This window comes from Hirsutella rhossiliensis (genome assembly GCF_020360975.1).
Source record: "Hirsutella rhossiliensis strain HR02 chromosome Unknown scaffold00002, whole genome shotgun sequence".
NCBI lineage: Eukaryota > Fungi > Ascomycota > Sordariomycetes > Hypocreales > Ophiocordycipitaceae > Hirsutella > Hirsutella rhossiliensis.
Window position 1 is genome coordinate 6,094,133 of NW_025408668.1, and position 12,650 is coordinate 6,106,782.

The 12,650-nt window shown below is 50.9% G+C and overlaps 2 protein-coding genes across 2 annotated transcripts; one reads left to right on the forward strand and one right to left on the reverse strand.

Annotated features, from left to right (window-relative positions):
* Positions 1 to 1,160: 1,160 nt before the first annotated feature.
* HRG_02322 (acyl transferase domain-containing protein) lies at positions 1,161 to 9,486 on the reverse strand (the record flags this gene model as incomplete). The annotated part of the gene is made up of 17 exons (XM_044860793.1): positions 1,161 to 1,789; positions 1,873 to 2,041; positions 2,108 to 2,116; positions 2,390 to 2,413; positions 2,480 to 4,185; positions 4,270 to 5,404; positions 5,489 to 5,710; positions 6,113 to 6,570; positions 6,616 to 7,473; positions 8,137 to 8,283; positions 8,341 to 8,423; positions 8,568 to 8,618; positions 8,676 to 8,881; positions 8,941 to 8,965; positions 9,017 to 9,149; positions 9,219 to 9,270; positions 9,340 to 9,486. 17 exons carry the CDS (start codon positions 9,484 to 9,486, stop codon positions 1,161 to 1,163), a joined length of 6,054 nt encoding a protein of 2,017 aa, XP_044724426.1.
* A 718-nt stretch (positions 9,487 to 10,204) lies between these two features.
* HRG_02323 (transferase family domain-containing protein) lies at positions 10,205 to 11,576 on the forward strand (the record flags this gene model as incomplete). Its single annotated transcript, XM_044860794.1, has 5 exons — positions 10,205 to 10,651; positions 10,715 to 10,745; positions 10,815 to 11,278; positions 11,364 to 11,418; positions 11,506 to 11,576. The coding sequence occupies 5 exons, from the start codon at positions 10,205 to 10,207 to the stop codon at positions 11,574 to 11,576; spliced, it is 1,068 nt and encodes a 355-aa protein (XP_044724427.1).
* Positions 11,577 to 12,650: the final 1,074 nt, after the last annotated feature.

Genomic DNA, 12,650 nt, shown 5'->3' on the forward strand with positions numbered 1-12,650 from the left:
GTCCGCCTGCTTATTGCCCGGGATTTTAGTGTGACCGGGGATCTAGCGGACCTCTATAACGCTATATATCGTGGCTAGAGCCTAGAACTCGAGGAACACTTCCTAAGAGGAGTCTGCGGGCATGCACCGATAGAAGGGTTCTAGCTTATAAACTGCTCTAGGGTAATGTTAAAGTATTCGCGGATCTCCTAATAAGACTTACTATCGCTATTATCGTACTAATCGAGATAGGGGCTGATGGTGTTAGGGTCTTATTGCAATGTTGGGTATAGAGCGGCGGAGCAGAGCTATAATAAGTCGAGGATAATAGGCCTAAGTATGAGCAACAATACCGTCTTTATGATCACGACGGGGAATATAAGCCCAGCGAGAAATGGAAGGGTAGACCGGTGAGTGACGAGAGGCACGGACGCGGAGGGACAATATATATTGGTAGACACATCCAACAACAAGGCTAGGCTTGAGAACCTTTGCAAGCTGCCAAGGACTGGACGGTTGCAATGATGGTGACTCTTATCACATGCCTCATTTTTGGCTAGATACAAAAGCAATCGTACGGGATTTCAGTAAAAAATACAACCGAACCCCCAGTTTTATGTTCATCTCGGCTGGACGCCCCGCGCACCTGCAGTATTGTCACGTATAAGGATATGTCAGGGGTCTTCAGAACGTCGTTGGTAAGTAGTGGCATCGAACCTTCTAGATAATAACGTCATCTAGGCGGCCTGGGTGGCGACATGACATCGCCACCCCAAGGCAGCCACAGGTGACAGAACTATAAGAAGTCGCTTTTGTTAGAGAGAAGGAACGATCACGGCAGAGCAGTCAATAACAGAAAACTCTATGCACCTTTTCGTACTCGTAACGCGACAAGTATAGTTGGATCTGCATGTGCTCGTACGGACTATGGTCGACAGGGATGGCGACCAAGAATTGGCCAGGAGCAATAGGGCTGAGCAGGGGTACCGACCGTGAATTGCGTTGCCTCCTACGAATGGTTCTAATCACTATGCTATCAATGGTATAAAAGTTGCTAAATAAATTAACAAGCTACTTATTCTTGCTAATACCGAGCAAATGCGCCTGAGACCTGTCCAACCCCGCCCCAAAACGTACCTTTTGATATAGATATAGATATAGATATATATTTGTTCTTACGTCTAGTCGGCAAACACCCTAGGCTGGATTAAGTGGCTCCTCTTGGCGATGAGCAATGCCAGATTCGTAAAGGACATGGAGCTCATAAGCTCAACCGTCTGGACGTGCGCCTCCAGGAAAGCCGAGATCCAGTTGCGAAGCTCCACCGCCACGAGCGAGTCCATGCCATGACTCGCAACCGACCGGTCGACCAAGATATCCTTGGCTGGGACAGCCAGGAGGCGGGCAAGCTTCATTTTGACGGCCTGCAGGGTCATTTCCGATGCTTCGGCAGCGCTTGTGCAACTGCGTAGGGCGGCCTGGACATCGATCTGGCTGGCAGATGCTGCTGAAGTTCGCTGGTCCTGAGACGCAGCACCCTGCTTCCTCCAAATGTGGGAAAATTTAGGGTCTGGCCTCTGCAGAGCCGCCTCTTGTGAGCTAGAAGCCGGGTCAGCCCTACTTATGCCGCAGAGTAGTTGAGCTTCGGCCGGGGCAGCCCCGACGGGTCTTTTGATCGCCTCTTCGACCGTCACCAGGAACTCTTGGAGTCGGTACGACGTCAAGCCCTGGCGCCTGACAAAGTCTGCCGCGACTTCATTTTCCGCAGTGTAGCCTTCGCCCTCTACGAACCCAATATCGATTGAACGGCCTGGAAAGCAAATGTGAGTAACCCGTACGTACTGTATCCAACATTTGTTAAAGTATGCATGGAAAATACTAGTGTTTACCTACCTGGCAGACCCATTCCTGTTCGATAACGAGCAAAGGCGTCTTGGAAAGTATTACCCGCGCAGTAGTTGCCTTGGCCGAAAGACCCGATGATGCCGCCGCTGCTCGAAAAGAGAACAAAAAAGTCGAGCGTATCTCCAAAGACTTCATGTATGTTCCAAGTACCGGAGACCTTGGGATCGATCGCTGCTCGCCACTCGTCATATGTCATTTCCTCTATCCGGGAATCTTGTAATACCATGGCTCCCTGAACAACACCACGTATGGGATGCTCTTTGCATTGTTCGCTCATGGTTCTGAGTAAAGCTTTGTCTAGTACACTTCCCTTGTGTACAGTGACCTCGACTCCCCTTGACGACATTTCTTCGAGCATTTCTTTCGTTGTCTGGCTGTCTAAGCCGGAACGTGAGATCGATACAAGCCTCTTCGCGCCAAGATTGACTAGGAGTCGGAGTGTTGCTTTACCGAGACCTCCAGTGCCACCGACTACCAAATACGAACTGTGTGCACTGAGCGTTACAGCTGTTGGTTTCGGGGGTTGTACCTACATATGTTAAATTAGATTGCAACTTATCAAATATGCTGTTTAATATCAATATGAAAAACTCACGGGGATGTATGCCTCAGGGTCGACTCTGAGCAGTAGCTTTCCCATGTGCTGCCCGGCTTGCATTAATCTGAAGGTTTCTTCCGTTTCGGAAATGGATTTAGCCTTTATGGGATTGATAATGGCAATCTTATCCCGAGTGACCAGGTCCAATACTGTGGCGAAAATCTCGCGGAGCTGAGCTGGCTGTCTTCGCCCGAGTAGCGTCAAGTCCACCGTCGAGAATTGGATGTTCCTTTCGAGGTGCCGCATCTCTAGCCTGGATTCCGAAGACAACAGATCTTTCTTACCAATCTCGACAAACCTGCCCAGAGGGCTTAGGAGTTGGACGCTTTTCTGCAAAGATTCGCCGCTGAGCGAATTTAACACGACGTCTACGCCCTCGCCTGCGGTGCGCTGGAGGATGCCTTGGTAGAAATCGAGCCCGCGGCTGGAGAATATGTTCTCCTCCGGAATGCCAAACCTGTTCTTGACAAATTCGCGCTTCTCGTCGCTGCCCACTGTCACAAATATCTCGCCAGCCTCGCACATCTTCTGCGCCAACGTAATCGCCGCCTGACCGACGGCGCCGGCCCCTGAGTGGATCAGGACCCTCTCCCCGGCTTGGAGATGTCCCCGGCTAACCAAGGAGTAGTACGCTGTTGCGTAGGCGATGCCGACCGCGGCAGGCATCTCGAGGTTCACATCTGGAGGCATCCGATGGACGTTGGAGCAGTGAATGTTGGACGTCGTCGCGACGCCGTCAAAGTCGAGCACGTAGACTGCATCCCCGACGGCAAACATGCCCGAGGCGCCCTCCCCGATTTCGACAACCCTGCCGCTACCCTCTAGGAGCAAAGCCAAGTGACCACCCAGCTGTCCCATGGCGGTCATGACGTCCTTGAAGTTGAGCGAGATGAAGTCGAGCTCCACTCGAACCTCCTCTGATCCGACAGGCCGCGAGTGCCTATCTGAGTCTTCCCAGTATAGCGTGTCTAGGAGCCCCGGCATATGAATGTTCAGGCCCAGGGCGCGGCCTGATCGGAGACCCTTTTTATCCTGCCGCGGGTGGTAGTGAGACACGCTGTCACGGATGTAGCTGTCCATGTGGTGATCTGCGACGAGGCGGGGGATCAGAATTTCGTCCTCGCGAATGGCGTACTCCCATTCCTCGATCAGTGGCTCCCGCTTTGTATCTGGGCCGTGGAAAACTCGCTGAGAGATTTTAAAGATGCACCGACAAGCAGCGAGCTCCCATCCCAGAGTCTGCTCTAGATCTGACTTGGCTTCGAGATCTAGCGTGATGAATCTGGTAGAGTGGTCTTCGGATCTGAGGCAACGGGAGAGTCCGGTGATAAGAGACGACATCGGGTTGGAGCTTTCAATAGCAGCTCCAGCGGTGACCCAGAGTACTACTGTTGACAGGTGACACAGTTGCCGCACTCGCTCCCATTCACTCTCCGAGCATATAGCCAGGAATGGGCCTTTCACTTCCAGGAGTACCACCACGGGCTGGCCGTAGTCCACTTGACAAGTAGCCAGGTCAATTTTCTTCGCAGGAATTTTGACTCCGCGAAATAGCTTCGTGAGGTGGTCGGCGACGCGTTCTTCGGACTCGCCGTGTACGATGTGCACGATTCGACCGTCATCAAACTCCTCCTTGGGTGGTGAGCTGGAACTTATTGTTGTTGCTACCGTTCCTGCATCTGGGGTGTTGAGATCATCCGATACTGGCGTCCATAGTGACTCGTCAACGGAGCTGCTGTGGTCCGAGGGGATGGAGAGATTTCTTCGATATTTCCCAGCCATGACACCGGTAGGCTCAACATCCAGTGGCCTTTCTTCTTGGCCCGCTGTCGATATTAAAAGACTCAATTCGTGCTCAGCTCTTGTGTAGAAATCAGGGAGTTCCACCTCGACCCCTGAGAAACCACAACAGCGAAGGCTCTCGTCCCAGGTAGATACGTCGAGTGGACCCCCCTTCCGGCCATCGTCGGACAGCCACCAGCCCGGAAGCATGCCAAAGATCAAGCCGGTGTGCACAGTTGGGACCGTGAACTCCAGGAGGGCCAGGCGGCCACCAGACTTCAGCAGGCTACGAACGTTATGCAGGGTGTTTCCCACGTCACGAGTCGCATGGAGGACGTTGGTCGCAATGATCAGATCGTACGAGCCCAGCTGGATGCCCTGCTGAGCTGGGGGTTGCTCGATGTCGAGCTTCTGGAACTCCATCAACTCGCCGTACTTGCTGAGTTTATCCTGGGCTTTGGCGAAGAAGCCAGAGGAGATGTCAGTAAAGGTATACCCACCCAGCTTGGGCCTTCCCGACGAGTCGGGTGACGCCGCGGACAGAGCCTCCAGGATCCATACAGTGGTGCTCGCTGTTCTGGCACCGATTTCAAGAATTCTCAGATTCGGATTCTTGAACTGCAAGAGCTGGACGTATTTGGCGAGCTGCCGGTGACACCTATCATAGTTCTCGTAGCTGTACATGCCATAGAGGCGATCATCCTCCTGGAGTAATCCCAAGGCCTCGGTATCCCCCTGGAGAACATCTATGAGATGTGGGCCAATGTGGACGAGCATCTCGCCGAGAGCACCAGTTGCTTTGACTTGTTCTTCCAGGTTCTTTACGACTGTGGCATTTACGGCTGTGGCAGTGGCAGGCGGATTGGTACTGCTGACCGCCCTCATCCACTCAAGCAATTTGACAAAATGTCCATTTATCTTGAGCTGCTCGCCCTCTATACGTTCAACCAACGCGATCGTTTGCTGAACGAGAATCTTGGCGTACTCTTCGCAGATGCGATTGGGTCCACTTAACATCAGCTCTGCCTGTTCGAGTTGACAGTGCTTGATGACGGTTCCTGAATCGGCCAAATCGGCATCAATCGACCATTCGATTCGATGGGTAAGAGATTCTCCTTCGGGGCGCTGGGATGTTCCAGCCTGTAGAGGGCCCCCCGCACCTGCGAGGACCAATCCGTTGATCTTCATGAACACGGAGGGTTTTCCGTTTCGAAAACGACTCACAGCTGTGTCTGTGATCACTTTGGAGCGACCGTGCTGTTGTAGCTTGGTCGAGACATGCAGCTCCTGCCCCGGCTTGGAAGGAATCTCGGTATGGAGTTCTAGACTATTGATAGAGGCAACCACAGTAGAGCTGCCGAGGAGTCCTGCTGTTTTCATGATGAGGAAGGCCGACTGGAAGCAGAGATCCAACGTCGAAGGATGGATGCAGTGAGATTGCTGATACTGGGAGGGCATGGTCAACTGCGCGTCTGGAATTGGAAAACAGCTTATTGACCCCGACTGGGATGCTCTAGTTTCTCCGTTGCTCGCAGCGAACAGTCCAGTGTACTCCATACCCACTTCTCGGAGCTCTCTGTACAGTTTACGACGATCCAATCGTATCTGACTTTGTCGGGAGACGTCATCGATGAAAGATATAGTGCCTCCGTCAGTCAAATCTCTCTTTCGGCTACTCTGGGGCACTGTGGTTGCTATTCCGCGGCAATGCTCTGCCGAGTCGCCGTTGCTTGTGATGGAAAATACGCGGAACTCTTTCCATGAGTTGTTGGAAGCGTGTGGTCGCAAGGAGAATGCGGTTTCCACGTGGGAGTCCCCAGGGATGATCAGAGCGCTTCCAAATCTCACATTCTGGAACATGACTCGCAAATTCTTCCAGGGCTTTGAGCCTTGCAAGGTAGCCTGTTTGAGAGCCTCCAGTGCCATGACCAGGTACCCGGCGGCAGGGAACACGATCGACCCTCCGATCGAGTGTCCCACCAGCCATGGCTGCTCCTGGAGGCGCAGGTAGTTTCTCCACGTCGGCTCTTCTGAGAGGCTATCCATGGCGGCAGTTCCCAGGAGGTCGTGCCTTGGGAACTTGCGGAGTCGGTATTTTGCACTGCGGCGGGATTCGCTCCAATGCTCCGTCTTATGCGTCCAGCCGTACCGTGGCAGGTCGGAGAGGATGCGTTTCTCGGCGTTGCCATGTGGATCGTTGATGGTATCTAGGTCAAGACTGACATATCCGAGTTGGAAGAGCCTGCCAGCTGCTGTGATGGCTGTGTTGCTGGCATCTTGTTTGCGGACAAGAACTGAGAGATAGTCTATGTGTTTCAGGTTTGATCCCTTGACGATCTGCTTGATCGGACCAGCCAATGCCGAGTGAGGGCCAATTTCGACAATTACGACCGCACCTTGGTCTTTATCTCGGGTTAATCGGAGAAGTTTAGCTAGAGCATCAGCAAAACGGACGGGGGATGTCAGATTCTTGCACCAGTAGTGGGCATCTAGATCGGCATCTTGGACCTCCTCGCCATAGACGGATGAGATCATATGGACATCGCGCCGGCGTCGACTACATTGGACATTTTGTATCGAGGCCCAATACAGTTCTTGAACGAGCTCCATATGGTGAGAATGGTACGCTGCCTCAACGACGAGACTGCGATTGAAGAGCTGATCTGCTGCCAGCTTCCCTTGAACAATTGACACGGCCTTCTCATCCCCGGAAATTGTCACACTGCAAGGAGAGTTTTCGCAAGCAACGATGGCCTTTCCAGCGCTAGGATCGTCCACAAGGTAAGCCTGCGCGTCGGCTGCCGAGATACCCGCCGCGAGCATGGCACCGTGGAGATCAGGATAGAGTTCCTTTAGCCTCCTAACGTGCATGCCGCGATGATATGCAACGCTCAGTGCGTCTTCGGCCGAAAGCATTCCGACAGCATAAGCAGCGGCGATTTCGCCGGAGCTGTGTCCAACAACGCCCGCAGGAAACACGTTCCAGGCTGCTAGCATGTCTACCAACCCGACCTGAACGGCAGTGCAAACCGGCTGGGACAGCTCGGCTTCATTGATCCGACTGCCGTCCTGCTTGGACAGCTCTTGGATCAGCTGCCAATTGGCACCTAACTGCAGCAGCGTCTCCTCGGATCGTTGCATAGACTGCTTGAAGACCGGACTTGTGGAGAGCAAGCCGCAAGCCATGCCTGCCCACTGAGCGCCTTGACCTGTGAAGGCAAAGCACAACTTAGGGGGGTGCGCATGGCCATGGATTCGATTTCGGCCAGTCTTTTCACGATCGAGTTCCTGAATAAGCTCCAGCTGGGTTGAAGCGGTAAAGAATAAGCGGTAATTCAAGACCGAGCGCCGGCAGAGTGTGAAGGCAAGGCTGTCCAGGGACCGGCAGGTTCCGTCAAGGTTGGCAACGAGTCGCCGCAGGTTAGCAGCAGCCTCCCTCACTCCCGACTCGAGTGCGTGGGATAAAACAAAGAGACGGGGCCATGGTGGCTGCGGCTGCGGTGCTTTCACTACTAGTTGCGGCTCTTTAGTAGTTGATGATGGATCCCGACGAACGGGAGCTGCGAGGATGACATGAGCATTTGTGCCGCCATATCCAAAGCTGTTTACGGATGCTCGACGTAATTTATGCTCCGGCCAAGGAATCAATTGTTTTGGCACCTTATGTCTCATCGCATTAGAACTTGCTGGTGTATATTTGTAAATAAAGGAGTGGGGATTGGGAGCGCACGTATGAGATATACCGCCAGTCTTGGATAAGCGACTTACATCTATATTCCAGGTTTCAAGCGGAATGCTGTCGCTCGGCTTGATAAAGGTTGGATTAGGTGGTATGAGGCCTTTCTCAAGCATCAGAACAGTTTTTATCACACCTGCTAGCCCGGCCACGCTTTCTGTGTGGCCGATATTGGCCTTGACAGAGCCGATGAGTAAAGGAGTTGTTCTTTCTCTACGGTTTTTGCAAAACGTATCTCGCAGGGCAGCGGCTTCAAGTTTGTCCCCAACAGTCGTTCCAGTTCCTTTAATGGTAAGTGGTAGAACGCACACCAAGATATGACATATGTCTCGTCACGTACCATGTGCTTCGACATAAGCTGTGTCGCTCGGGTTCAGGCCTGCCTGTTTGTAGACTTTGTTGATCATGTTCATTTGTGCTTCACTGGAGGGCATGGTAATGCCTGCGGTATGACCATCCTGCACAACACCGCTACCATGTATGACGGCTCGAATAGCATCACCGTCACGTAAGGCTTGGTCCAACGGCTTGAGCATGACGGCAGCAACACCCTCTCCTCTTCCGTACCCATCTGCGCGAGAATCAAAAGAGTAGCAGCGCCCATGAGCAGATAAAAATCTGTGATTATGGTTAAAAAGAGTTGGTGCAGAGAGAAACATGACCAAACGCACTTACGACATGGACGACATTATGCTGACTTGGTCGGGATCAAGAATAAGATTTACGCCTCCAACGAGAGCCTGTTTAGCTTCTCCAGTACGAATCGATTGGCAGGCTTGATGTATGGCAACCAAGCCACTGGAACAGGCCGTATCGATGGCCATACTAGGCCCGTGCAAGTCAAAAAAGTAAGACACGCGGTTTGCGAGTATTGATGGCCCCTAATTAAATCTTAGCCACACTTTTTGGAAGTATACGTTGGGTTATAATTAGGCCATACCGTTCCTGTGAACCGATATCTTTTTCTTCTCGTTAGCATTGACACTGAATCGCACCAGTTATTAATCTTTACTGACTTTGGTGACACCTCCGGATCTCTACCCAAGATTTTCTCGTAGTCATGATGCGACACAGCACAGTATACGGCCGTATCGGAACCTGCCAGATCTGCCAAGGGAATTCCGGCATCTTCAAAAGCTTCGTATGCAACTTCAAGCATCATTCTTTGTTGTGGATCCATGGCTTTGGCTTCGATATTTGGTATGTGGAAGAAAGCACCGTCGAATAATGCCGGATCCTGGTTGAGGAGATGGAATCCACGAGTATTGAACTGCAGACCCCAGTAAGACTTTCCAAACTTCTACGTTAGGACTATCATACCAATCGTTTTCTCACTTACCGAGCCGTTAAGATCTGATTGAGGATGCCAGAACGACTCCAGACAGAATCGGTTCTTCCCGCTAGTTGCCCACCCTGTAAGTCCTTTGGACAGCATTTGCCAGAGGCCCTCGGGAGATGTTGCAATGCCGGAGAAACGGCACGACATGCCCACGATGGCAACGGCATCTGGAAGCACACCACCACGGTTTGTCGAGGATGACATGCTCAGCACTTGTTCTCGTCTTTTCTTATGGAAGTAAGGGCGACGTCGTTACTCTACTTCAACTAAAAGAATCCTAATATCTTAGGAAATAAGCAACTAATTCGTAACAATCGACGGAGTTTTCTTTTATATTTCTACTTCACTGCAGAAAAGAAACTGAATCAGGCGGTGTGGTGGCAAGGAAGTTCGGCTGGTTTATGGCAGATAGAGCCTGTCTCAGACTTGGAAGCCGGGGCAAAAGTGCTGTACTAAATCTACGTGGAAGAAAACACTGCGATGACGCTGCATTGCCAGCGCAGACGCTAACGCTAAATGCCGATTACGCTAAATGACAACGCAGACGCTAACGCTAAAGGCCTGAGTCTACACTAGCGGGGCATTGGCATGCAGATCAGCCGCTGTTAGTTGGTCGTAAGATACGAGAAAAGGGACCAAAAACTAAGAATCCTCACTAGGGTTGTAAGTTAATTCGTCCCGGAATTTAGAATATCCTACCATTGTCATGACCGGGCAATCCCTCAAATCATAATATTCTATTGGGAATGATCCATCTATTTGTTTTCCTGTCAAGCCCGCTCACCTCATTATAGTATTGTATCTATTCTCGGCGGAGGGGGGGCTCTGCAAGTTAGGGTTTACCCTATTCATTTCACGCTCCGTCATGATTTCGCAATTTCTCAAGCCCAGCAGGGTTCCCTTAATCCCTGGTCACACCAAGCTCTCGCCCTTTGACCAGCTTGATAACCGCTTCGTGAGTCCCATCGTCCTGATCTTCCGGGTCGAGTCGGCCGACTGGCGGGACTCCATCATCCAGGACCTGCAGGGCGGACTCGTCAACACTATTGAGGAGATGCCATTCCTCGCTGCGGACGTTGTTCCCGACAACCATGAGCGCGGAACCGTCCAGCTAGAGACCGTCGAAGGTGGAGGGGTGTGGTTTCACGTGCGCGAGTACCCCGAGCTCGACATCGAGGACCTCGAGCGCCGAAGGTTTGCGCCGGCGTCCCTTCCCGTCTTGGAGCTCGTGCCAGAACCGAGGTATCACAATAGGGAACGTTGTCCAGTGCTAAATATCCAGGCTTCTTTCATCACTGGTGGGTTGTTACTGGTAAATAAAGCCCATGCTCAAATCACTATCTATTTAGATTCAAGCTCGTAACTGATCCTATAGGTTACCAATTTTCACCACGCCGTAATGGACGGTAAGGCTTTTTTTGTATTCGTACAGGTGTGGGCCAAAAACGTGGCGGCTATTGCCGACGGCCGTCTAGTTTCGGACGTCATTAAGCCCGAGAGCCTGGACCGGACCCAGGTCTCCGCTACTCATGGCAGCGGCGATATACACATCTCCGAGCTCACAAACTACGCGGTGATGAAGGACGGTTTAGTCGGGGACCGGCAGCGAGAGCTGGTTCGCATTGCGCTGGAAGGGAATACTTCTCACCCTGCCTGGAAGACCTTCCGCCAGCTGACGGCTACATACTGGAATATCTCCCAGGAGTCCCTACAATCGATCAAGCGCGCGGTGCCCCCATCGGCGTCCGAAGGGACGGAGTTGACAGGCAGCACTGTGCTCAGCGCGCTGCTGTGGCGCCACATCTCTAGGGCACGGCAGCTCCTGGCACGTGGCATCAAGACAACCTCGGTAGTGAACATGGTGGATATTCGGAGGCGGTTGTCGCCGCCCCTCCCGTTCGACTACTCCGGCAACGCCCTCACCGTGGCGAAGACGACTGTCAGTACAGCGGATGTGGAGTCTAAGAAGCATCTGCACGAGCTGGCGAGGCTGATCAGCGACTCGATCGGTTGGTGGACCTCAGATAGGATATGGGGTTATATCGGAGCCCTTGACTCAACCCCTCAAGCGGAACGAGTGTAAGTTAAGCCGTTCTTTTAGCCCTCCTCTAAATGGGGCTTTTTTCTAGGCGGGACATTTAATTCTAACTCGTATGTGTCCTGAAGGGGGCCAGATGCAAATAACTTCCAAGGCCCAGACTTGGAAATTACAGACAACGGGGCATTCAACGATATGATGGAGATGGAGTGGGGACAGAATCTAGGTGCTATTTTGGGCGTACGGATACCAAATATCGCTTCAAACGAAGGTTGGGTGCTCGTCTTACCATCAAAAAAAAGTAGGCCGCTAGAGGTGGTGATCATGTTGGATCGTGAAACTTTGGGCCGTCTACGTCAGGATGAGGAGTGGAATTCATTTGCCACAGTGTACGAGTAAAACCAAAGGTATCTCTTAGCAAGCTGAGAGCGCGGGCGGAAGGATAAGGGCAGGCATAATTAAGTTAAAACGATAATGTATATTTTCTATCTATCTGTGCGATATTAAGGGGGTATTTATATAGACAGATATTAATCTAGGACCTATAGTGGCCCTAAATTAGTGCTAATTCCTATATATCCCGATTAGGGCAATATTCCTCTACTATATCGATACCTAACTTAAGTCCTTATATCTAACCTACCTCTTATACTAGAGTTTATACGTATACGGATTAGACCGTTAGTCTGCTCCCTCTAATATACCCCCTTTACCTCGGTCTTACTAAGTAAGTAAGGTAAATAGGTAAAAGAGATAGGCGAATTATTTAATCTTATTAAATATCTAGCGAGTAAGGCTATTACCATTAAGGGAGATACTCTTTATAATATCTTCCTTAGTATTATAACCAGGAGCATTTTAATAAGTTAATACTAGTAAAATAATAGGTCTATCCTAGGCCTAGGTAATACTTAGAGAGTATCTATATCTCTTTTTAGGTAGTAATACTATCGAAACTATCCTCTAGCGTATTAGCTTTAATTAATACTACCGGTCTCCCTTATATCCCTAGCTACTTAATAAAAGCTTCGTGCTTTTACTAAGGAAGGGCCTTTATTATTCTATTAGCGGGATTCTTTATAGACTTAATCTATATAATCTAGAGTCTTTCTTCCTAAACCTCTTATTAAAGCTAGTAATAATAGATATCGATATACTTAAGGTTTATCTTAAGCTTCGCGCTTAGTTTAGTTAAGAGCCTAATAGTCTATATATTATCGTACTATAGCTTATTAGTATGTTCTACCTTAATATTAAGCTCTTTAATTAGCTA